Here is a 26,448-nt window from a genome sequence, read left to right as displayed (position 1 = left end):
CGGAAGAAAGGGGCTTTGGAGGTAACATGTATAAGTCGAAGCACAGAAATCTGACCTGCAGATATTACATGAAGAAAAAGCACATCAAGACTGATTGTTACAGATTGCAGAAAAAGAATAAACAAGAAGAGTATGAAGGAAAATCAAAAGTGAACTCCGCTGAAGTTGATATTGCTGAAGATATGATTTTATTGCCTACAGATGATATAAATAGGAGTATGGATAATTGGATTTTAGATTCGAGTTGTTCCTATCATATGTGTCCTAATCGGGACTGGTTCACTACTTATGAAGATATTGATGGTGAAACTGTTCTTATGGGGAATAACGTCTCATACAAGACTATTGGGAAAGACACAATTCGGATTAGGATGCATGATGGAGTCAACTTTGACAGATGTTAGGCATGTTCTAGGTTTAAGGAAGAATCTCATCTCTTTTGGCACCCTTAATAGCATTGGGTGTAACTTTTCAAGTGAATGTGGAGTTCTTAGGGTTATAAAAGGCTTTCTTGTGGTTATGAAAGAAAAGAAAGTTGGCAGCTTATATGTTTTGAAGGGTACTACCGTTACCGATTGCATCGTCGATATCAGGAGCTGATACTACTAGATTATGACATATGAGACTTGATCATATGAGTAAGCGTGGGTTGGCCGAGTTGAGTAAGAAAGGTCTTTTATGTGGACAGAGTATAGAAAAATTAGGATTCTATGAGCATTACATCTATGAAAAGCAGAAAACAATCAGCTTTAGTACGAAAGTACATCAGACTAAATATACTTTAGATTATATACATTCAGATATTTGGGGACCTTCTCAAGTTGTCTCAAAGGGTAGTAGTTTTAGATACTTATTGACCTTCATTGACGACTACTCCAAGAAGGTTTGGGTCTATTTTTTGAGACATAAATATGAAGTGTTTGTGACTTTCAAGCAGTGAAAGTCTTTAATTGAGAAGGAGACTGAGAGGCTGGCCTTGAGTTTTGTATAGAAAAATTTAATGAGTTCTGCAAGGAGGGAATCGCTAGACATCGTATATTCCTTTCCACGTCGCAACAGAATGGAGTGACAAAACGTATAAACAGAACCCTATTGGAGAAAGCTCGTTGCATGATGTTTAATGCAGGTTTAGGCAAGAAATACTAGGCGGAAGTAGTGAATACGGTTTGTTACTTAGTGAATCGGTCGCCGTCTACTATTATTAGTTGTTAAACTCCAGAGAAGGTTTGGTCCGGTAAGTCTGCGGATTATTCTGATCTTAGAATATTTGGTTGCCATGCATATGCGCATATTAATCAAGGGAAATTTGAGTCGCGATCGAAGAAGTGTAGGTTATGCATCAGGTGTTAAAGGTTTTAGGTTGTGGTGTCCTGATCCGAAATCTCTTAAAATTATTATCAGCCGTAATGTTACTTTTGATGAGTCTGCTATGTTCCACCAAAAACAGTCATCGATTTTAGTTGATGATAAGACGTGCACTACAAGACATAAGGTGGAGTTAGAAATTCATGATTCAGCTCTTCAACAGGATAAGACTACGGGAGTTCAGCATCCAAATTCCGTTCAAGTAGATGAAGTACCTCAGGAGCGGGAATACACTATTGTTAGAGATCGATCTAGACAAAATATTCGACTATCGCGAAGATATGAAGATATGGTAGTTTATGCATTGTCAGTTGACAAAATTATGTCCTTCAGCTATTCAGGAGCTACTTCAGGTGATGACTTCGCTAAGCGTTACGATCGTCGTGCAGACAATTCAGTCGATTTGTTGAGGAGGCCTCTTTCAGGTGGCAAGTTCAAGCGGTACTTGGACATGATCGATACGTGCCGCACTTAGATGCCCTATGGGGCTATTGGAGAAGGTGGAGTAAGCTAGTTTTTGAAGTGAAGGATTTCTACACATTTCAGTCAAGGTGGAGATTTGTTGTGGTGTGACTCAAATCCCGAAATAATCTGATTTCGAAATCTTCAACCATGATTGCATGTGGTAGTCATTAGAATTTGAGTTGGTGTCGACATCTTAACTAAGTCTTAATCTTAGTGGAATAAGGACTTTTGATCTAATTGGATTGAATTCCAATAGGCCCTTGTTAGAGTTCTCATAGTCCAAGTGTTGATAGGATTGATTTGTCACAAATTGGACTCACATTAGAATTATATTCCTATACGGTTTCCTATTGGCCAACGACTTGGAGAAGCTCCTATAAAAGAAGGTCTGACAGGTTCTATTAAGCATCATCATCAACTATAGCACCAATATAGAAAGAAACAAAGTTTCTTCGGAATCCCGTCATCGTAAATTATCTCTTCTTTTGTTCCTTTTATTTAGAGAGATTGTACGGGAATCCTGGGGTGTTATTTGGGATTGAGTGATTGAGAGATCTCCACTTTGTATTCCTCACTATTTAGTAAAGTTTTTCTCCTCCTTCGCCCGTGGACATAGGCTACAAGCCGAACCATGTATATCTTTGTGTTTGTGTGTTCTTGATATTTTTTTGTGCTTTCGTGTGATTGATTTTAGTTTATCCTGGGGAGTTTGTCATAACAAAATGCATAATTTTGCTGTATGAAGGAACTTAAAAACTATTTTTCATAAATACATGTTGAAATTGTAGCCCGAAATATATTATAATCCATTTCCTTATGGAAGAGATATCTACCTTCAGTATACCAAGAAGAACTGAAACACGTGTAGCATCTGCTGCAGCAGAAAACCCTGCACTCTGTTGGGGGTGGGGGGGTTGGGGGGGAAGAGAATTGCATTGGTAAATTTGTAAGGTTATATAGACTTGTAGGAATATTCTAATTTTACTGAAAGGTTAAGTGACAACACCTGAAGGATGGTGGCAGCATAATACAACACACTGGGTTGCCCTGTGATCTGACATTCCAGTAAAAATTGAGTTGGTCGATCAATTTCATGCTCCATAAAGTTACAGAAAATTTCTGAATATTGAAAGAAAATTACAATTTAAGAATGATAGAGGATGTCATTACCTGCTGAAAGAAGACAAGTCCTGCACCAATTACAAGAGCTTTCAAGCACTTTCCTTGAAATATTTCAAAGAAACTTGCTTCTTTCTCTTCAGAAGTAGAAGCAAGCTCATCCAAAATCGCATCAACTTGGTCTGAAGCTGAACCTTCGTTTACTTGACCTCTCAGGCGACACAAACAGCAAATAGCAAGATGTTTTGCTTCAGGCAGATTTCCCTTGCCCTGTATGGTGCATAAAAGCACCCAGCGAGGTGATGGTGGTAGCCACCACATTCCAAATGCCATAATGACACATACAGGTGCACTAGTAGCATACATATAGCGCCAACCGGCAACAACATCAACAAAGAGACTGCCAGTTATGTAGCCAAACTGCGCGGCAGAAGGATCAATGGATACTCGAAATCAGAAGATAGGATAAAAGACACAACATGATTCCTATACTGAAAAACTTACAAGCATTCCTATGACTATGAAGAACTCTTTCAGAGAAATCAGTGTGCCTCTTATTTGAGCTGGGGCAGTTTCTGCAATATACATTGGAGCAGCATGCATAGCCTAAATCGAGAAAATAACCAAGTAAGAATTTTAGACAAAACCAAATGGTAAGAACTAAGAAATGATTAATTCAAAACATTAGAAATAACCTTCAAACTGGAATAGATGTCAAAACTGCGCCGAAATAAGTCTCAAAAAGTCAAAACAAGAGATACTGGTAGAGAGAGAGAGAGAGAGGGAGGGAGAGAGGGAGGGAGAGAGATTAAGGAGAAAAACTCATGGGGGAAAACCCCCCCACCCACACACATACGCACAGAAAAAAGGGTATAAATGCATAAGGAAAAGGAAACTCTATATCAACCACAAAGACTTGTAACCCTCAGTTTGAACCCCCTTTACGATATTAATGGACAGAGCTGCAGGTTGGATCGAGAAAGTGAGATCAGATAGAAAAGTGCAAACAATGGAAGTACTATTAAGGTTTCAAAGGCTCTGTAATCAAGGAGAATAAAAGATTCAAGTAACAGGACATTGGAACTTTTGGAATATAGAATGGATTCTTAATCTGTTTTCCTTTTTTATTGCAAGTCCTAAGTTGTTACAATGTGCGAGGGACTCTATATAGAAACAGAACTTTCATTTGACACATTAACAAGACTGGGCTCATCTTATATCCCACCTGATCCCCCTTTTTTTGTGGGTGGTTTTTGTGTGTGTGTGGGTGGGTGGGTGGGAAAGATTTTTTTGCAGACCACTTAAAGACAAAGTTATCTTAGAACACATGCTAGGGAGGAAAAACATTCTAACTGGAGCTTTCTAACTACAAGTAAGACTCAGGTAATTACATCAGCTTTGTTCAAGAAACATTGAATATTTTTTTTTTTTTTTGTTACTTGTCTTTTCAAAAACAATTACAATAAGGATAGAAAGGGAATTAACCCTAAAATTTTGAATAAACTTAAGATAAGGGGTAACATAGAGGGAATAAAGCAATTTTGAGTGCAAATTTAGAATTATCACAATTTGAAGGGGAATTTTAAAAAATAATTACAATTTGGAGGCGAAAACACACTTTAATTTTATAGAAGGTAGATAAGTGGTTACATGTAAAACCTTATATCTACTGAAGAATAGATTAGTGGTAAAATAGTGGTGATTGACAAAAAACAAGTCAGATATTGTAATGCACCACTGTTGAAAGAAAGTGAGGACATATGTGTCCTGAAACAGGATGACTTCTCAAGCAACATAGCATACAGTACACAGTCATGGTAACATAACAAACTTCATCAAATATGTTCATGCAAAATATGAACTTCAAGGACGGCTACAAACCATAAAATACCACCACTGACATCATTAGACAGCATTGTGAAATGTGTTTAAAATTTGGAGGTTACATGTTGAAGGAAAAATAAGTAGCTAATATTGATGTGTAATGATTATAAAGCAATCTATTAAACATTGACAGGCCAATGAAATGCATTCTTCTACTGAGAAAGTTGTGGATTAGAAAAGAAAGCAAGGAGATGAGTTCAATTACCAGCCCGATTCCTGCGCCAAATACAAACCGCCCAAGTACCATAATAGGAAAGTTGGGTGCTAAAGCTGTGAGGAGAGCCCCAAGAAAATACAGCATCGAGGAGACAATTAATTCTCGTCGTCTCCCTTCATGAAAACATTGGGAACCAAATTATAAAGATATTAACACCATAGAAGCAAATCTTAGGGTCGATGAATCTTTAACAAACCTAAAAAATCTGCAACAGTGAATGCTAAAGCCGAACCAATCAAAGCCCCATATAATGAGCCACTAACCTGCAAATTTCAAATAACCATATTAACAACTAATAAATAAATAAACCAAAAAAAAGACATGGTATATGTTGACTCACCACAAGGCCAATTTCCACCGAACTCAAATTATACCATGTTGTACCACTTAATGTCAATGACTGCATATATCAATATGACGAGGAACAGAGGTAAGGTTCATGTTCAAAATTGCAGATCATAACATGAGCAACTTATTTTTTTTTTTTCTCAATCCCAATTTATACCTGTAAGGAGATTGTTGCACCTGATGTAGCTCCAATGTCATAGCCATAGAGCAACCCTCCCAGAGCTGGGAATAAAAACCTAAAGTTCACCTAGTTACTCATAAAACTACAAATAAAGGAAAACCAAAAGAATGGTAAACTACTTGTTCAAATATCCTATTCTCCACCGAACATGCAAAAGTTCACCTAGTTACTCATAAAAATACAAAGAAAGGAAAACCAAAAGAATGGTAAAATACTTGTTCAAATATCCTATTTTCCACCGAACATGCAAGATAGGTCAGCATTTACTGGGTGCTTGGTTCACTTGAAAACATTGGAAAAGCCTAGAAAACCCCTACACCACCACCAAAGAAAACAAATCCCATTTTAGGATTCCTATTCTTTGCTTTGGTTCACATTTTTTTAATGGGAAAGGTTTTTTATAAAGTGGAGAAAACCCCCCTAATTCATTGCAACCCAATTCCTCTTCATATGGGCTGAAAATGGGTGGAATTCTGACACCCACTCACAAATTGCATTTCTTGCGTTTTTTGGGTTTTCACCCACGAAATAACTGGGGAGATCTATGGTCACCGTCTCATTTCCCCCTCTCTCCTCTCGCTTCGCGCTTCTTTCTCTCAACAGAAGTAAAATCCTAGCTCCGCTGTGAACCAAAATCGCTCACAAAACTTGAACGTTTGGTTAAATAATTGAAGAATCTGAACTATTTTATGTTGTTGAAGACGGATTGAGGAAGAATTTTCAGATTTGGGGCTATGGATTTCATGAATTTGATGCTAATGACGATCGTGTTCTAAGGTCTTGTTCTGATAGTTCAGAATCTTACTTCTGGGGCTTTTGTTCGCTTGTTTTCCCCAAAAATCTCCTAACCTGAAGCCTTGACCTTTTGTTCTTTGATTCCTATGAAAAGTTTTCATTGTGCTTTTAAAATCTCGATTTTCTTCGGATCTAATTGAATTCTGAGCTAGGGTATATTTTATTCTACTCCCTTTTACTTCCTGAAGTTAAAAAATGGTTTTTTTAAAAAAAAATTGAGTTGTAAAATTTAGTAGAGTTGGTACATGTTCGTAATCCATGTTGCTTCTGATAGATGTTAATGTATGCACCCGTTGCTATTTTTATTTCATTCTTAATTTTTTTTTAATTTTCCTTGAAATGGAATAGACTGTAACATGCATTTCTCACTAATATACTTACTTTTCATATCTAGAGCACTTAAGATAATCTCTCAGGTGATGTATTACATGTTCATGTATGTTGAATTTCATTTATACAGTTTTTTAAGTGATTCATGTGTTCTTAAAATTTAGTAAATTAAATTTATAATGTTCTAATTAAGTTTTTAATGAAATTAAGTATGTAATCATGCAATACATGATCTTTTTTTTCTTCACATATAGTAATTCATGTCTACTTAAGATAATCTCTATGTTTATGCATTACACGTTCATGCATGTTCTGTTTTGAATGCAAATGGTGGGCTGCTTTGTTTATGTATGGATTTTAATTAGTTTGCTTTACATGGTCATTTAATTTTCCATGCTTTCGCATTTAGTAATTCATGATGTATTACTCACTATGTGTAAATTGATTTGTACAGTTTAAGTAATGTACAGTAGAGTGAAAAATTAGCATGTAAAATAATTTCCAAATAACTAAATATGATTATACTAGTTATGCTTCTATTCTCTATGTTGTTTCTATTCTTTATCTGATTGTGGAGAGTTTTGTCGATGAACTTCTGTTAATGTTCATAAGCTTTTAGTTCACTGATTGTACTTCTATTCTATTAATGTTCATGCATGTTGCTCCTGTTACATTCAAACTGGGCATTATAGTGATCTCCCTTCATGGTTTTTGATGTCAAATTTGACAGAATCAAGCTTATTTCATATATGATCTTCTTGGTTGGTATACATGCGCTTTGACGATTTCCCTTTACTCCGCTATGATGAGTGTGAATTTCTGAGATATGCAACCATAATTTCTACTGGCATAGTATAGGCGGCACGAACCGTAATTGTAGCCTACAATGTTAGTAGAAATTAGTGGTGTAGCATATCTTGATGAGCATAACCAAAACTAAGCACATCAATCGTTATTGTAGTTGTTTTTGGTGGATTGTTCGGCTACTCGCAATGCCTTCTACATATATTTTCCTGTAATTGTTATCCCTTGCTCAACTATGTTGGCTGCAAAACATTTATAAGCAAATTGGTCCTCATATTTGACCATTAGCAATGCCTTCAGGTTGAGATCTTTTTTTTTTAAGGTTACCCCCTTTTTAATAGTGTTAAGGAATATAATATGGAGAACTATAATGTTATAGTTATATTAGGAATAATATATTAGGAGTATAAATTAGAGATTTGGTGATTGAGAGATATAAGTGAATAATTGTAACTAGGTAATTGTGTTTAGTCCCACGTGACTATACAATAAACTTCTTGTTATTGTATCCCTATATAAAGGGGAGCAGTTGTAGCTTTTGAAATATGAATGAGAATCTACTATTTTATTGTTTAACAAATAGCATGATAATTTTTTTCATTTTGCGGGTGGTAACTTCACCAAAGGGATTCTCATTCAACTTTGCTATTGTTGCTTATTAGCAATCCAAACAAAAAAAAATGGTAAAAAAGGGTTTCTGCAATTTTAGTTTTCCTATTTTTTGAGTTCAAACCAAACTAGAGATTACAAGGCCCATGCTTTCCCACACAAGTTTTCAATAAACATTTTTCTGAGAGAACCACAGAAATGGTTGGAAAGGGTTTTAGCACCTTTTTTTTAATTTCCTATATTTTTAGGAAATGAACCAAACACCCCCTTAATCATAAGAAATCACACAAACAGTTACCAAGCCAAACAGTCCTTAAAAGTACTATTTGCGAACTTTTTAATCTTCAGAGCAAGAGCAGCTAACCATCATCACTGCTACGTGATTTAAGACTGCTGATTCTCAATTTTTTATTCCAATACGATATGTAAACGACTCAAGAGATGGTGGAAATACTGACGGGAGAATCGCAGCTCCGATCGAATAGCTCTCCTGCGACCGCTCCTCCCCAACCAGGGGCTCCCTCTCGGTGCCGATCTCATCCCCCGAACCCTAATCCAAAAAAAAAAAACCCCAAATTAACACGAATTTTCAAACCATAATCAAGAATCGAAGAACCGGAGCCCGAGCGTAGATTACCTGCTTGCCCATGAGCCCAGAGAAGAAGGAGAGCTTAGCTCTCCCCTCATCCAAAGCCTCGGACGCCATTAACAGAAGGAGCTGGGGTTTTGAGAGCGATTCTCAGAGAGCGGTGAGAGGGAAAGGAGCGAGAGTGGGGGGGTCGTTGGGTTTTGTTTTAAATAACGCACGGATGAATCGGTGAATGGTGATGTAGCCAGCACAGCGGCGGATGAGAATTCGCGCTCGTGTTGCTGTTTATGACCGCAACTGACCGACCTGTCTCGTGTCGAAGCGCGGGGTGCGTAATGACTGCGGCGAGAAGGAACGGGGAGGTTGGGTGGTTGGTGACTGCTGTCGCCACGGAGGATTAGATTATCCATCCACAATCTCTTTTAAAAGTCAAACTAGAATAAGATTCGTGATTGGATTAGTAAGTGGAATTTGTTTTTTGTTTTTTTTTTTTTTAAATCTTCTCTTTTCTTTTCCTTTGTGTCTGACTCTATTAGCATGTTTGGATGGAGGGTAGAAAAGGGAATGAGAAGGGAAATTTTGGTTTAGCTTCGTTATTTGGAGGTAAAGAAGGGAAATTTCCCTTCCTTCCCTTCCCTTAGTCATCTCCCAACCACGTCATATGAGAAAATATTGAGGGGAAAAAAAGAAGAGCTAACTAAAGGAGCATTTCAATTGTAGAGTACATTAGAAGTTGCAGGTAACCCTCTCATTTGTGTTTTTAAGAGTATTAGCTGCTCTTCAACCAATTCAAAATTCGAGAGAATGTGAAGTGTTATGTGCAATTTATTCATCTTAAAAATACCAATCTAGGAATAATAATAAGTACTAATAAAATAGTTGAGATGTGATATTGAAAATGTATGTGCAAGGGTTGACTGTGATTTACTCTAACGTCATCTTGCTGCATTACATGATATTTTTCTAGCTGCTACTGCCTTTTCGAAAGGGAAATACGTTTACAAATAACACTATGTTTGGTTCGAGATGAAAATTTTGAATATTTCTTATAATGAAATTGCATTCGTTGCTTTAAGACCAAGATGGGTAATCTTTAGGGGCTTAAAATAACTACAATTAAACAAGGAAGAGACTTTATGTGTCATTTTCTTCTTCTTTTCCTCTAATGTCTTTTGTATTATTATTAGTATTAATTGGTCGTGTCCTTCTACTGACTACCCTCATGACACGTATAAAATCAACACGTTGAACAAAGCCAATGATTGTCACTCCTTTATGAAGTATCAAAAGGAGTAGTTTACTTCCAAAGTAGAAATTTCAAGACGAATGTTTTCCGCAATCTCTCATCTCATGTAGACTAGAAGGCAAACCAAACCCATTGCCAGCTACACGGTTATCCAATAAGCAAGGTTTTGACATGCCTTGATATTTTACCCTCATCAATTACATTCCATACCTTAGGTTACTGCAACCTACTTCCAAGTCTTTAATTACATTGCATTATACATCAACATACAAATATATATACTGATTATACAAAGCATATACCAAACGTGACACATACAAACTCCAGCTACAGGGATCAAATCAAAGCCTTGTGCATCTCATGCGCATCAAAGAGCAAGGCCTACAGATACACAACATTAGAGCAAGGAAAGCAAAACAAAACCCCAGATGTTCCCCCAATATGCATCCATCTTAAACACTTCTTTTTTTTTCTTTCTTTCTTTCATGTTTTTGTCGGTTGCCAGGGCTCATAGCAGCTCCAATCCCTTTGTCCGGGATAAGGAAGGCGCCCTTTTGAATGGTTGGCATACTCGTAACCTTCTCCTGTGAGGTTCTCCCTGTGCTCAAGTCCATACCTGCTCGGTTTCAGCAACAAAACCTGCCCACAAGGAAATCATGTATGTCTAGTTTGTGATGGTATCCAGTCATCATTGTTTAGAAGTTTTTTGTGCTGATATAAGTGAATGTGGAGATGTTCTCAGATGGAAGATTACTCAGTTTTTTGAAGCATGGTGTAGATATCAGAAAAGAAATTTTCAGTCGGGTGCGTTTTTTTTTACTTGTTACAAGGCATAATGTACAGTTTTTTTTACTCTTGACAGAAGATTAGGCTTGACAGTGTTAATTTGGAGGGTTTGGCAGAATAAAAGAAGTTCAAGGGGAGTTATGTAAGAAACCTCGAAGTTTAAGGTTGTGTAATCAAAATAGTAAGGCTGTTAGCTGGAAAACCCCCAAAGAGAAGGGGTTTTTCTGAAATTAACCCTGAAAACTGCCTCATTGACTGTATACATATAGAGTCACTAAGAGATTGTCTTTATTCTAAAGCAAAATGCACCAAAAAATCAAAAGGTAAGAATCTTTTTGACTAGTGTTGTTTGGTAGATTCTGGTGTAAGATTAAGGTCATGTTCGGATTCTTAGACAAAAACTCTACAGACTGAAAATATAAACCTGTCATAAATAATAATGCTTTGGATAATTGGATACAGTTTTAGTAGGCCATTCTGCGACTTGAGATAGGCAGATCGTAAAGGAAGAAAAATAAAAAATTTGCTTGAAGAAGCTCTTACTTCATCTCCTGTATGATCAGTCATGTAGTGAAGCCAACCATGCCACTCTGGCGGCACTTGAGATGCATCATATCTGCCCTTTTTCGCATACTCCACCCACCTGTGTCTGCCTGCGAAAACATCACAAAATCTTTTATATTTTTATACAACTCTTAACTTCCTTGATCATGAAATATAGTACTGAAGCAAGTACACATGTACGTGATCAAACAATTCGAAATTGTTTTACGAACCAAATTGAGTATCTTCCAGCTTTTCATAGTACTTGTTTCCAAATTTGTCAACTCCTACAAGCGTTGCTCCAATCTTATGTATTTTCTCTTGCCTATGGAAAACAATAGGGACTGTGAGGAGGTACCCAAATACCCTGACAAAAATCATCAATGTGCTCTTTGGCTTCTTCACAAAGTATGCCCATATTAGTCCCTCAAGTCAGTTGGTGTCAAAATGGATGAGAATGTTTCGTTTTCTTTATTTTTTTATTTTATTTTATTTTTTTGAACAGGCGTTATACCCCTCACCTACCTCCCTCCGACCTTCTCGATCTCCCTCCTCTTTGCCGTCGACCGCTGCCCCCTCTTTACCTCCCCCTCCTCCACTAGGACTGCTCCAAGGTAGTGGTGGTGACATTACCAGTGAAGGTGGTGATGGTGGTGATGGTGGTGGTGGTGACGACGACGACTGACGACAACGATGAAGCAGGTGAGAATATCGGCAGAGGAGGTGATGGAAGTAGAGGAGATGTTGGTGGAGGAGATGGAGGAGATGATTAGAATACATGCGGAGGTGGAGATAGTGGTGGCGGTGATGGAGGAGGAGGAGGAGGTGAGAATACCCGCGTAGAGGTAGGAGGTAAGGAAGAGATGGAGGGATGATAAGGTAATGCCCCATCCATGGCTTGTGTCACCCAGCCATGGTTTAGGGGTTAATTTGAATGGTAAAAATATCAATACATCAAGGTAATTTAGGGGACTCGTATTACAATATGAAGCTTGGGGGGACTAATATCAAAATACACATGTGATTTAAGTAGGGACGGAAGCAAACCAAATAATTAATAAACAGCTCGATTATTATCCGTCTAGATATTCTAAAATTGGACTCAGTAGTTCACCTAACATTAAATGAATAACTTTTAGTATTCCAGTCATAAACAAATAGAATTTAACCAAATATATATTCGAAATATTCAAATTTTTTATATTTATTAAATGGTAGATTAGAAATTTTGAAAAAAAAAATTAGTTAGTTTTGATTGAGTTGTAAACTTGAATGAAAAATGCAATTTAGAAGAGAAATAAAAATTATGATGTTTCTGAGGATAGATTTGCAAATATATATAAGTTGGAGAGTGTTTGTGCATAAATCTACCTAGAAAATGTGAAAGGGAAGAAAAAGGCAATTTAGAAGAGAAATCAAAGATTATGATGTGCTTGAGAATAGATTTGCAAATGTATATAACTTGGAGAGTGTTTGTGCGAAACCTACCTAGAAAATATGAAGGAAAAATTATGTCAAGGCCCCAAAAATAAAAACTTTATGTGCTGCAGCTCCTTTGACTTTTTTCCATGTGTTTTAGCCCTTAAATTGGATATTTATGTTCTGCAACCCTTCTTTAGCAATTATTTTCTGCCAACTAAGTATATAGAGAATAAAAAATAAAAAACCCCAAAATACCCTTCTCTCCTCTATTCTTTCATGTTAAGTCTAAAAGCAAGTTGAATTAGACTTAACATGAAAGCCTAATTTCATGTTAAGTTCAATTTAATCCATGTTAAGTCTAATTTAATTTATTTTAAATCTAATTTAAATTATATTACATCTAATTCAACTTGTTTCAAGTCGAATTTAATTCATGTTAAGTCTAATTCAACCTGTTTTAAGTATAATTTCATGTTAAATCCAATTTAATTCATGTAGTCTAATTTAATTTATTTTAAATCTAATTTAAGTTATGTTATGTCTAATTCAACTTGTTTTAAGTCTACTTTAATTAGACTTAACATAAAATTAGACTTATAAAAAGTTGAATTAGACTTAACATGATTTAAATTAGACTTAAAAGGAATTTAACATGATTGAAATTAAACTTAAAATAAGTTAAAATAGACTTAACATGATTCATGTCAAGTCTAATTCAACTTATTTTTAGACTTAAAATAAGTAGAATTAGATATAACATGATATAAATTAGACTTAAAAGGAATTAAATTAGACTTTACATGAACCAAATTAGACTTAACATGAATTAAATTAGACTTAATATGAAATTATACTTAAAACAAGTTGAATTAGACTTAACGTGAGTCATGTTAAGTCTAATTTAACTTATTTTTAGACCTAAAATAAGTTGAATTAGACATAATATTATTTAAATTAGACTTTAAAAAATTAAATTAGACTTAACATAAACTAAATTGGATTTAACATGAAATTAGACTTAAAACAAGTTGAATTAGACTTAACATGATTTAAATTGAACTTAATATAAACTGAATTGGACTTAACATGAATCGAATTAGACTTAACATGAACCGAATTGGACTTAACATATAATCCATGTTAAGTCTATTTTATTTTATTTTAAGTCTAATTTCATGTTAAGTTCAATTTAAATTAGACTTAAAATGATTTAAATTAGACTTAACAAGATTTGAATTAGACTTAAACGATTTAAATTATACTTAAAAATGATTTAAACTGGATTTAACACGAACCAAACTAGACTTAAGATGAACTAAATTGGACTTAACACTAAACTAGATTAAAATTAGACTTAAAAGGAATTAAATTAGATTTAATATAAATCAAATTGGTCTTCACATGAAGTAAAATTGGACTTACATAAAATTAGACTTAGAATAAGTTAAAATAGACTTAACATGATTCATGTTAAGTCTAATTTAACTTTTTTTTTAGACTTAAAATAAGTTGAATTAGACACAACATGATGTAAATTATACTTAACATGAATTAAGTTAGACTTAACATGAATCAAACTGAACTTAATATGAATCAAATTGGACTTAACATAAAATTAGACTTAAAACGTGTTAAATTAGACTTAACATGGTTTATGTTAACTCTAATTCAACTTATTTTAGACCTAAAACCAGTTGAATTAGACTTAACATGATTTAAATTATACTTAAAAGAAATTAAATTAAACTTAACATGAATCAAAGTGGACCTAACATAATAGATCTGGAGAGAACGAACAAAATGGAGGAAATGATGGTATTTTTGGGTTTTTATATTTGTTTCTCTCTCTTTGTGCTTAGTTGGCATGATAATTACATGAAAAAAGGGTACAACACATTATGTGACATTTCTTAGTGCTGAACCACATAGAAAAAATGGAGGGACTACAGTTTTGGGCCATTGACACAAATTTGCCAAATATAAAAGGGGAAAAAAATGTTTGTACCCAAATTTAAAACAGGACCTAGAGGCTTCAAAGCCCAAGCACAAACCAACTGGGCTAACAAAGATTCATAAATGGCTAACAAATGTCTTATTTATAAGGGTGGCACTAGGGCACACCATCAACCACACCTCCAACCACACCCACTCTCTCATTTGCTACAGTGCACCGGGCCCACATCATTTTTCTATTTATAAGGCTAACAAATGTCTTATTTATAAACGAATCAAATATGAATAGCATTTTGTTATTCCACTCGAATCTGAATATGATAAATCTGACTGATTACGAACTCAAATATGTAGATATTCGATTTGATTAGGTTATTTTCCACCCCTAGATTTAAGGGATCAATATCTTAAAACCCCAAATTAAATAAATTTTATCAAATTATACATATTTTGAGTGAGGCACTCAGAAAGACATGCCATGCTACTTCCATGTAACCACTTTAGCCCAAGCAATTGCGATATAAACATTCTCACGTGTACAAGAGGCAAAACAGATACTAATAGTTGCCACTTACAATAAATTTCCATCCAAAAGGCATTTCCTGGACATGAAAAAAAGCAAAACAAACCAAAGTTAAAGGAGAATAAAGTAAGATTAACTGCAATAATAAAAAAGAAAAATAGTCGGGGTCCTATTTCCTTTTCTTTGATTTTAGGAAACCAACTAAACATCCCCTAAGGGGATGTTTGGTTCGCTATTATAAGGGGTGGAAAACTCAGAAACCCCCTCCACGTCAGATTTTTAGCCATCCACGTCAGCTTTTTTGTTTCCGTCCATTTCTTTGTGCCGCTTTGGTTCGCTCGAATGGAAGAGGGAAAACTCTGCTGAAATCGCCGCCAACTAAGATTTTTTTCCCTCTCCGATTTCCTTCCCCAACCAAGTGAAATTGATAAAAACTCTGCCACGTCAGATTTTTTTCCTTCTCTGCTTTGTTTACAAAAGTTTTCTTTTTTTTCCTATGCGAACCAAACACAAGAAAAGTAAATACATTGGTTTCCCACCATTTTTTATGTGAGAACCAAAGCAAAACAATCTATTTCTTGGAAAAATTTGAAAAACTCAAAACTTGTGTTTCTTTACATGGAATTGCATTTCTCTATATCAAAGAAACGAACCAAACAGCCCCTAAACATCTTCTCATGATCCAAATTTAGCATGTTTTTCACCGTGCAAACTCTTTAAGTATATATCTCCCTTGGTTTTATGGACATACTTTTGTTCGATCACGAACCAAATTTAGATAACCAAACTTAACATATGAAGCAATTAATCCAAGCAACACTACGAACAAGCATCCAAGGCTGAGACTTAAAACTACTAAAGATATTGACATTAATTAAGCTAATAAAAAGAAAGAAGGAGAGAGAGAGAGAGAGAGAGAGAGAGACTAACGTGTAGCCCTCATCCTTAAGGTACTTGATGAAATTAACTATGCCCTTCCCTTTGACTCCCTTGAAAGCATTCTTCACAATTGAGGACATTTTCAAGCTCCTTCTGCAGTTTGCAGACGAAAATATGAAGAGACGTTACGTATTATTTACATGTTGTTTGGAATTGCCAAAGTGCGCCACCACCGCTTTGTAGACTCGTCTCGTCGCTTCTAGCAAAGGCTACTTTTGTCCCGTAAAATTCCTGGGTGGGGTCTGTACCGCGAACCCACTTGGACCCGACCCGTATACAACGTACTGTGCATATGCTTCGATCGTTGCTACGTATAGCGGGCGTTTCGTAGACTGCAACTGGAATGGTTGGAACATGCAACTAAGTTAAATTTGTTCATTTATAAACATTTATTTCATTGCAACTCACATTATATATAGTTATAACTCATAGTTACAATTGCAACCATATTTGTAAAATAACCCCTAATTGCCATATGTAACTTACGCATCAAAAATGGCAGCAAGTCGTCAAATTTATTAATAATCAAAGTCATTGGTTAACATTTAAAAAAAAAGAAATTCATTAAATAACATTTCAAAATAAAAAGAATTCATTAAAGATTTAAAATATTTTTTTTAAATTATTATTATAATAATTTTTTAAATTTTTTTAAAAATAAAGTATTTAAAAATAACTTTCTGAAAAAATATTTTTATTTAAAAATAACTTTCTAAAAAATAATAAAAATGAATTATTTTAATGAAATTGATGTAAATTATACTTAACATGAATTAAGTTAGACTTAACATGAATCAAACTGAACTTAATATGAATCAAATTGGACTTAACATAAAATTAGACTTAAAACGTGTTAAATTAGACTTAACATGGTTTATGTTAACTCTAATTCAACTTATTTTAGACCTAAAACCAGTTGAATTAGACTTAACATGATTTAAATTATACTTAAAAGAAATTAAATTAAACTTAACATGAATCAAAGTGGACCTAACATAATAGATCTGGAGAGAACGAACAAAATGGAGGAAATGATGGTATTTTTGGGTTTTTATATTTGTTTCTCTCTCTTTGTGCTTAGTTGGCATGATAATTACATGAAAAAAGGGTACAACACATTATGTGACATTTCTTAGTGCTGAACCACATAGAAAAAATGGAGGGACTACAGTTTTGGGCCATTGACACAAATTTGCCAAATATAAAAGGGGAAAAAAATGTTTGTACCCAAATTTAAAACAGGACCTAGAGGCTTCAAAGCCCAAGCACAAACCAACTGGGCTAACAAAGATTCATAAATGGCTAACAAATGTCTTATTTATAAGGGTGGCACTAGGGCACACCATCAACCACACCTCCAACCACACCCACTCTCTCATTTGCTACAGTGCACCGGGCCCACATCATTTTTCTATTTATAAGGCTAACAAATGTCTTATTTATAAACGAATCAAATATGAATAGCATTTTGTTATTCCACTCGAATCTGAATATGATAAATCTGACTGATTACGAACTCAAATATGTAGATATTCGATTTGATTAGGTTATTTTCCACCCCTAGATTTAAGGGATCAATATCTTAAAACCCCAAATTAAATAAATTTTATCAAATTATACATATTTTGAGTGAGGCACTCAGAAAGACATGCCATGCTACTTCCATGTAACCACTTTAGCCCAAGCAATTGCGATATAAACATTCTCACGTGTACAAGAGGCAAAACAGATACTAATAGTTGCCACTTACAATAAATTTCCATCCAAAAGGCATTTCCTGGACATGAAAAAAAGCAAAACAAACCAAAGTTAAAGGAGAATAAAGTAAGATTAACTGCAATAATAAAAAAGAAAAATAGTCGGGGTCCTATTTCCTTTTCTTTGATTTTAGGAAACCAACTAAACATCCCCTAAGGGGATGTTTGGTTCGCTATTATAAGGGGTGGAAAACTCAGAAACCCCCTCCACGTCAGATTTTTAGCCATCCACGTCAGCTTTTTTGTTTCCGTCCATTTCTTTGTGCCGCTTTGGTTCGCTCGAATGGAAGAGGGAAAACTCTGCTGAAATCGCCGCCAACTAAGATTTTTTTCCCTCTCCGATTTCCTTCCCCAACCAAGTGAAATTGATAAAAACTCTGCCACGTCAGATTTTTTTCCTTCTCTGCTTTGTTTACAAAAGTTTTCTTTTTTTTCCTATGCGAACCAAACACAAGAAAAGTAAATACATTGGTTTCCCACCATTTTTTATGTGAGAACCAAAGCAAAACAATCTATTTCTTGGAAAAATTTGAAAAACTCAAAACTTGTGTTTCTTTACATGGAATTGCATTTCTCTATATCAAAGAAACGAACCAAACAGCCCCTAAACATCTTCTCATGATCCAAATTTAGCATGTTTTTCACCGTGCAAACTCTTTAAGTATATATCTCCCTTGGTTTTATGGACATACTTTTGTTCGATCACGAACCAAATTTAGATAACCAAACTTAACATATGAAGCAATTAATCCAAGCAACACTACGAACAAGCATCCAAGGCTGAGACTTAAAACTACTAAAGATATTGACATTAATTAAGCTAATAAAAAGAAAGAAGGAGAGAGAGAGAGAGAGAGAGAGAGAGACTAACGTGTAGCCCTCATCCTTAAGGTACTTGATGAAATTAACTATGCCCTTCCCTTTGACTCCCTTGAAAGCATTCTTCACAATTGAGGACATTTTCAAGCTCCTTCTGCAGTTTGCAGACGAAAATATGAAGAGACGTTACGTATTATTTACATGTTGTTTGGAATTGCCAAAGTGCGCCACCACCGCTTTGTAGACTCGTCTCGTCGCTTCTAGCAAAGGCTACTTTTGTCCCGTAAAATTCCTGGGTGGGGTCTGTACCGCGAACCCACTTGGACCCGACCCGTATACAACGTACTGTGCATATGCTTCGATCGTTGCTACGTATAGCGGGCGTTTCGTAGACTGCAACTGGAATGGTTGGAACATGCAACTAAGTTAAATTTGTTCATTTATAAACATTTATTTCATTGCAACTCACATTATATATAGTTATAACTCATAGTTACAATTGCAACCATATTTGTAAAATAACCCCTAATTGCCATATGTAACTTACGCATCAAAAATGGCAGCAAGTCGTCAAATTTATTAATAATCAAAGTCATTGGTTAACATTTAAAAAAAAAGAAATTCATTAAATAACATTTCAAAATAAAAAGAATTCATTAAAGATTTAAAATATTTTTTTTAAATTATTATTATAATAATTTTTTAAATTTTTTTAAAAATAAAGTATTTAAAAATAACTTTCTGAAAAAATATTTTTATTTAAAAATAACTTTCTAAAAAATAATAAAAATGAATTATTTTAATGAAATTCATTTACAAAACTATATTTTACCCAGAAAATTATTTTACAAAAGTTTTTTATTTTACTTTCTAAAAAATATTATTTTATAAAAAATATTTCTTCTAATAAAATATTGTTTTCAAAAATATTATCTTACAAAAATTTTTAAATGATTTAAAAGTCAATTTACTTAATAATAAAAACCATTATTTTTAAAAAATAAATATTTTAAACGTGTGAAAAGAATGAATAAATTTAATAATTTATTAATAAAAAAAATAAATTGCATATATAAAGTTATAAGCAAAACCAAACAGTTGTAACTGTAAGTTGCAAAATTAAAATTTTGTATCAAACAATTACAGTTGTAGTCGCGTGTAAGAAGAATTGTAATGTCTCAGTTGCATACAAGTAATACTTGCATTGCAACTATAGTTGCAAACAACCAAACACCCCCATAGAGGGGTGGATGCTTCTTCAAAACAAAATATAGAGGGGCAGATGCAAGTGGATGGTTAGGGGATTAAGGGGGTATCCCTAATAAAAATAAATTCTTAATTTGGAGCTTTTCTCATATATAATATGCCCCTCAGTTTTGAAATAATTACACTCAAGCTCTTTTTTGTAATCAGTAAGGCTGCGTTTGGCAAGGAGTTAGTGAATGGGTTAAAAGGGTATGACCCTTCATTAACTATCCAAACATTAACTTATTGATAAGGGGTTTGTTAACCTCTGATAAGTGGTTGAGAGCACTAAACATGTGAAAATTAGTCATTTTGATCGGTTTGCTATTCCTTGTGAGAAGGTGGTCATAGTAATCTAAAAAAACAGTAGACGGTCATAGTAATATAATAGAGGGAATGTTTTTGTGGAGGGAAAAACATTAGGAATTAGATATTTTAGTTGAGGGAGATATTAGATATAGAAAGATATTGCATAAAAGGAATTTGTCTTTTCATACGTAAAATACTCATAAGCTACCGATTTGTTAATCATTTGTTCTTATATCTCAAAGTCTCTCTCATAATGACTATATTAGAATCTTTAGAAGGTAATTTTTCATATCTCTCTCTCTTTCTCTCTGACAATGAATATACTAGACTCTTTAGAAGGTAATTTTTGTGAAAACGGCGAAGGAATTGAGGAAAAGAATTGAGAAAAAACGTGAAAAATAAGCAAGACGGACTCCACCACACCCTGGTGTGGTGTCTGCCACTCCCAGGTGACAGGGTGTGGCAGAATCTACCCTGTTTATCATGGGTGTGATGTCTGCCATACCCTGGTATAGCAGAATCTGTCATGTTTATCATGGGTGTGGTGTGTGTCACACCAGGGTGTGACAGACTCGTTTTTAGAATCCTAATCTGTTTGGGATTGTGTTTTGTTATAAATAGAGCTACGTTTTTTAGAGTTTTTTATTGATTGATTGGGTAGATTGAAGGTGATTTTGAACACAGAAAAGAGATATCTTTCTGAGCAATTTGTTTGAGAGTTTAGTTTGAGAGATTTGTCTGAGAGGTTAGTTGAGTGATCTTATAATCTCTACTTTATACTCTCTTTCTCTATAGTGGAAACCCATCCCTTTTTGCCCCGTGGACGTAGGCAATTTGCCGAACCACGTTAAACGTTTGTGTTTGAGTTGGTGTCGTTATTTTGGATTGTTTTAGCTTTTTCTCTCGACATTTGTGTTTGTTTCTCCGCGCACAACAAGTGGTATCAGAGCTCAGGTTACGCTTGGGCTATTTGGAGGAGTAGATCACTTTGGAAGTTTAGCTAGGGCTTCGTTTGGAGTTAAAGGTGGGATCTTTTTGGTAAAAAAATTCTATCTTTTCTCTTTTTTGGATCTATTCTTCGTTTGTTTCGTTTTGGTTGTTGGTGCTTTGAGGAATTACAGTAAGGAAAGAATGAGTTGTGGAGGGTCCTTCAGGCATCCAAAGTTTAAATATTCACTCTATGAAGATAGACGTGGAGAAGTTTAATGGCACTGATAATTTTGGACTTTGGCGATGTGAAGTCTTGGATGCGCTCAACACGCAAAATTTGAAAGATACTTTGGAATTGGATGGCAAGCCAAATAATATTGATGAGAGAGTTTGGAAGAAGATGAATCGAACGACGTATGGTGTGATTAGGTCTTGTTTGACTCAATATTTAAAGTATAATGTGATCAATGAGACTTCAGCTAAGAAGATTTGGGAGATCCTTGAGAGCAAATATTTGACCAAGAGTGTGGAGAATCGCTTGCATTTGAAGAGGAGACTTTATCGCTTCCAATTGAAGAAAGGAACCTCCATTGATGATCACATGAACCACTACACGAAGCTTCTTACGGATTTAACGAATATAGATGTTGTGATTGAAGATGAGGACAAGACATTGTTGTTGTTGAGTTCCTTGCCTGACAAGGAATTTGAGACTTTCGTCCTTATTCTTGTCAATGGGAAGGCATCTCTTTCGTATAGTGAGGTCACCGCTGCATTTGTGAACTATCAGTATTGAAAGAAAGATAAGGAGTCTACAAGTGACACAGTAGCGAAGGCATTGGTCGCAAGAGGGAAGAATCCAAACCAAAAGAATTGGAAGTCACAGTCTAGAGTAGGGCATCCTACAGTTAGAAAAGATCAGTATGCTTGGTGCAAGGAGACTGGTCAGTGGAAGAAAAATTGTCCAAAGCTCGACGGATGGATGAAGAATAAGCAGAAGGGAAAAGGGAAGCAACCATTATCAGAAGCAAACATCGTAATATCATATGGTAATATTTCTGATACTTCTATTTATTCGTTTTCAGGAATGGTTCTTTAGTTTTGAGAAGCTGGATAGTGGTGTGGTGTACATGGGTGATAACCGTGCATGCCAGATCCTTGTGATAGGAAGAATTCGCATCAAGATGTTTGACGGGACAGTTAGGGAGTTATATGGTGTGAGATATGTTCCTTCCTTGAGGAAAAACTTGATCTCAATTGGAGCTTTGGTTGGAGAAGGTCTGAAGGTTCGTGTTGAGGACATGGTTCTCAAGATCGTGGAAGACTCTTTAATTGTGATAAAGAGCATCAGGATGAATAACTTGTACTATTTGATTGGAAGTTCGGTGACAGGTAGAGAGCTGGCGACTTCTATTGATTCGACTAGACTACGACATTTAGAGCTTAGTCATTCCAGTATTGATTTGGAAATAGGTGCACAGACCTGAAATTTGAAGTTCAGTGAACACTTTGATGTGAGCAAGAAGACCAAGGTGAAGTTTGGCACCTCTATTCACCGCACTAATGGTCTTTTAGGTGGAGTTCACACGGATGTTTAGGGGCCTTCCAAGGAGGCATCATTGGGAGGTAATAGATGTTTGGTTTTCTTTATTGATGGTTGTTCTAGGCGTGTTTGGGTTGCAACCAAATCCTCTTTAGATAAAGTCCTAGTAGTCTCTAACATATTGAAGAAGTGTGAGATTGGCAGAAAGGTGAAGGTACTTCATTCTGATTTTGGTGAGAGGTATAAGAGGGACCTGTTTTTGCATTTGAGCCGAGCTCACGACATTTTAAGACACTTCGGTGGAAAGAAAATCTTAGGACAACAAGATGAGATGACAGATTTGGTGAGTTGTTCCTTGCTGGAGGAGGATTGACATTTGATGTCGAGTATTGATTCTGGTGTTGAGGCTTTGACATATTTAGGTCATCTTGGTCATAGGTTGTCGACTGTTACGATTGGAGGTAAAACTCCATTGTATGTTTGGTCTGGTAGTGTCACTTCGCTTGAGGCTTCGATGAGGGAGCTAATTGACTCTTGGCAGGTGGAGAGTTTTGGACAGACCTTAGATGTATCGTAGTGGGTGGAGAGTGATACTACTCCACATTAGGTAGAGATTACTCCACATACTCCAGATCATTCTGCATCGTTTAGGATTCCAGCTGAGGTGACACAGTTAGGGGATCATTTGGATTTGGATACAGATGATGAGTTGGCTGATTCGAATGCAACTGGTGGATATGATTTGGATATGGCCATTGGTTCACCTCAGGTGGAGGTGTTTGATTTGTTTCACTTTTGGGGCCGTTAGGAGCGTCATCAGTTGCAGATCTGTTGGTGATGTTGGTGAAGAATTACAAACTTTTATATTTGATAGAGGGCATTTAGAGGCCATTTGATGAACTACAGGCGGCTTGATCCCTTAGGAGAGGGGGTACGTAGGCAGTTAATTTGATGCAGCCAGTTTGGTGAGTTGATACCGACATTTGGAGAATATTCGCATTCTTGTTTGGGTCTCGACTTATTATGGATTGAGTCCATTGTCGTGGTTTTGTTCCACTTCGTACTGGATGTAACAAGTGAGACGTTTGATTTGGTTGGTGTCGGCTCAGTTTTTGGAAAAACTTCGCTGATGTGGAGAATTGTGAAAACGGTGAAGGAATTGAGGAAAAGAATTAAGAAAAACATAAAAAATAAGCAATACAGACTCCACCACACCCTGGTGTGGTGTCTGCCACTCCCAGGTGGCAGGGTGTGGCAGAATCTGTCCTGTTTGCCATGAATGTGGTGTCTGTCACACCCTGGTATGACAGAATCTGTTTTGTTTGCCATGGGTATGGTGTGTGCCATACCAGGGTGTGACAGACTCGTTTTTAGAATCCTAATCTGTTTGGGATTGTGTTTTTTTATAAATAGAGTCATGTTTTTAGGGTTTTCTATTGATTGATTGGGTAGCTTGAAGGTGATTTTAAGCACAGAAAAGAGAGATCTTTCTGAGCAATTTGTTTGAGGGTTTAGTTTGAGAGATTTAAGAGATTTGTTTGAGAGAGATCTTTCTGAGCAATTTGTTTGAGGGTTTAGTTTGAGAGATTTAAGAGATTTGTTTGAGAGGTTAGTTGAGTGATCTTGTAATCTCTACTTTGTAAAGAGATTTGTTTGAGAGGTTAGTTGAGTGATCTTGTAATCTCTACTTTGTACTCTCTTTCTCTATAGTAGAAACACATCCATTTTTGCCCCATGGACATAGGCAATTTGTCAAACCACGTTAAACTTTTGTGTTTGAGTTGGTACCGTTATTTTGGATTGTTTTGGCTTTCTCTCTCGGCGTTTGTGTTTGTTCCGCCGCGCACAACAATTTTTTCATCTCTTTCTATTTTGGAGTATATAATATGTGATATTAGGGGAAAACTTATCTTAAATTACCAAGAAAAAGTTTCTATTCTTAATAAGGTTAAAACTGGTATTTTTAGGAAAAAGAAAGGAATTAACCTCTTTAACCCTTCTTATTTGCCAAACATCAAAATGTTAACCTTCATGTTAACTATCTAATCCAAATGGGATTGAATTTATTTTTTAAATCCTTCTTGATGGCATAACTAAGTTTATCTTTCTCCTTAACCCTCTGCCTTTAATCCCCTACCAAACAACACCTAAACAATTAGTTACGCATTTGAATTTAGGCTTAATTGCATTTGAATACTCTTTAATTTTATCTACTTTGCACATATATACCCAGAAATATATTTGACTGGACTTAAATATTTTAAAGTTTCTAAATTTTGCATTTTTAACATCCTTGGTTATGTAAACGCCTTGGAAATTCTCATGTGATATTCACATGCTAATTTTATAGCATTTTAACTTTTATTTATTTGTCAAATAGATCGAAATCCTATTTTAAACCTACTCTAATTCTATTTTAAATAGAATTTTGATAGGTTTAACAATAAATTTAACAAATATTAAGAGTTAAAATGTTTTGAAATTAGTATGTGAGTGTCACATGAGAATTTTCCGGGGGGAATTCTTACATTTGCATTATCAAGGGTGTTGTGCCATAGAAATAACCAAGTGTTGATCACGTTTAACTAGGTGATACGTGTCTCAAGCAGACCACACATTGACTCAACCCAGATACATTCAAGTGTCCGTGACGAAAGGCATCCCTTCTAGACCACCTCGAAGGCCGAGACGAAAGCGTCCTTTCTCGTCTCCCTCAAGGGTCAGGACGAAAGGTGTCTTTTTATCAACCCTCTCGTAAAGACGAGAGGTAAGGCAGTCATTCTCAGACCCCTCTGTTGACCCTATAGTTTTGATGATGATTTGTCAAACAATTTATCGCTAATATATTCTCTAGTTTTGTTTTTATGTTTATCTTTACAGGTATTTCAACACACGACAATCAAGCGTTAAAGATTCAAGTTTATATGTGTAGAGTTACCTAGGTATAAGAGTAGTTTACTTACATATATTGTATGTTTATATTTAAGCTCAATATATGTACACTTAACACGATTTTTGACGTTCTCTATCATATAAATGATTTTTCATCAAACGTTGTTACAATACCTTTTATTTCATATTTATAGCTCATTCATACTTTATTATATACATATAATATATGCATGATATATATATATATACATGTTTATAAGTCATATCAAAATTTTCATATTCGTAAAATACAGGTTTTACGAACACTTTTCAAAAACAGTGTGTTTTTGCAAACGAAAATTATTTTTCCAAAAATTCCTTTTCTAACATGTTCATTTTATCATTTAGAAACTTTTCCCAAAGTTTTATTATTTTTGAATTGATTTGCTATTTTTAAAGTATTTTTAAAATCGGGCAAAAACAGGTTTTCAGAGTGTGTTAGTTTGCGGTCGACCGCCATGAACAAATTTTTAAAGTCTAGCTTTTATGTGCTCGCGATCAACCGTGACGGTCGACCGTAAAACCATCCATAGACTTTCGCAGTCGACCGCCAGCATCATTTTTTCAAACCTCAGTGTTTTTGTGCTTCACGGTCGACCGCCACGGTTGACCGCCAAACTCATGATTTGATTCCAACGGCTAGTTTCTGATTTGATTCTCTGGGGGCTTTTTGGTCATTTCAAGTTGGTTTTTTGCTGAGTTCTTGAGTGGGCATAAATACCCCATTGCTCTTCTATTTCAGCAACTAAGAAAAACCAAGAGTTTTGTTTTTATAAGAAGTTTTAACAAAGGTTTA

General features: G+C 35.3%; 2 protein-coding genes across 2 annotated transcripts in view; both read right to left on the bottom strand.

The window, feature by feature from the left end:
* The window catches only part of LOC109836970 (D-xylose-proton symporter-like 2), a 14,365-nt gene extending 5,267 nt beyond the window's left edge, over positions 1–9,098 (bottom strand). The window contains exons 1-10 of the mRNA XM_020405034.1: positions 8,755–9,098; positions 8,576–8,667; positions 5,556–5,634; positions 5,391–5,450; positions 5,247–5,313; positions 5,039–5,163; positions 3,454–3,555; positions 3,001–3,369; positions 2,837–2,884; positions 2,664–2,726 (exon numbers count right to left, since the gene is read on the bottom strand). Coding sequence (XP_020260623.1) covers positions 2,664–2,726; positions 2,837–2,884; positions 3,001–3,369; positions 3,454–3,555; positions 5,039–5,163; positions 5,247–5,313; positions 5,391–5,450; positions 5,556–5,634; positions 8,576–8,667; positions 8,755–8,823 — 1,074 coding nt within the window. The 5' untranslated portion in view covers positions 8,824–9,098. The remainder of the gene's footprint in view (positions 1–2,663; positions 2,727–2,836; positions 2,885–3,000; positions 3,370–3,453; positions 3,556–5,038; positions 5,164–5,246; positions 5,314–5,390; positions 5,451–5,555; positions 5,635–8,575; positions 8,668–8,754) is intronic.
* On the bottom strand, positions 10,244–16,198 carry LOC109839792 (probable NADH dehydrogenase [ubiquinone] 1 alpha subcomplex subunit 12). Its single transcript, XM_020408286.1, has 5 exons — positions 16,110–16,198; positions 15,232–15,258; positions 11,515–11,606; positions 11,282–11,391; positions 10,244–10,591 (listed from the first exon to the last, which is right to left on the bottom strand). Exons 1-5 carry the CDS (start codon positions 16,196–16,198, stop codon positions 10,436–10,438), a joined length of 474 nt encoding a protein of 157 aa, XP_020263875.1. The 3' UTR covers positions 10,244–10,435.

This window comes from Asparagus officinalis, chromosome 4, assembly GCF_001876935.1.
Source record: "Asparagus officinalis chromosome 4, Aspof.V1, whole genome shotgun sequence".
In the NCBI taxonomy this organism is placed as follows: domain Eukaryota; kingdom Viridiplantae; phylum Streptophyta; class Magnoliopsida; order Asparagales; family Asparagaceae; genus Asparagus; species Asparagus officinalis.
Note: the sequence above shows the minus strand (reverse complement) of the source record. Positions and strands in the feature narration are given on the sequence as shown.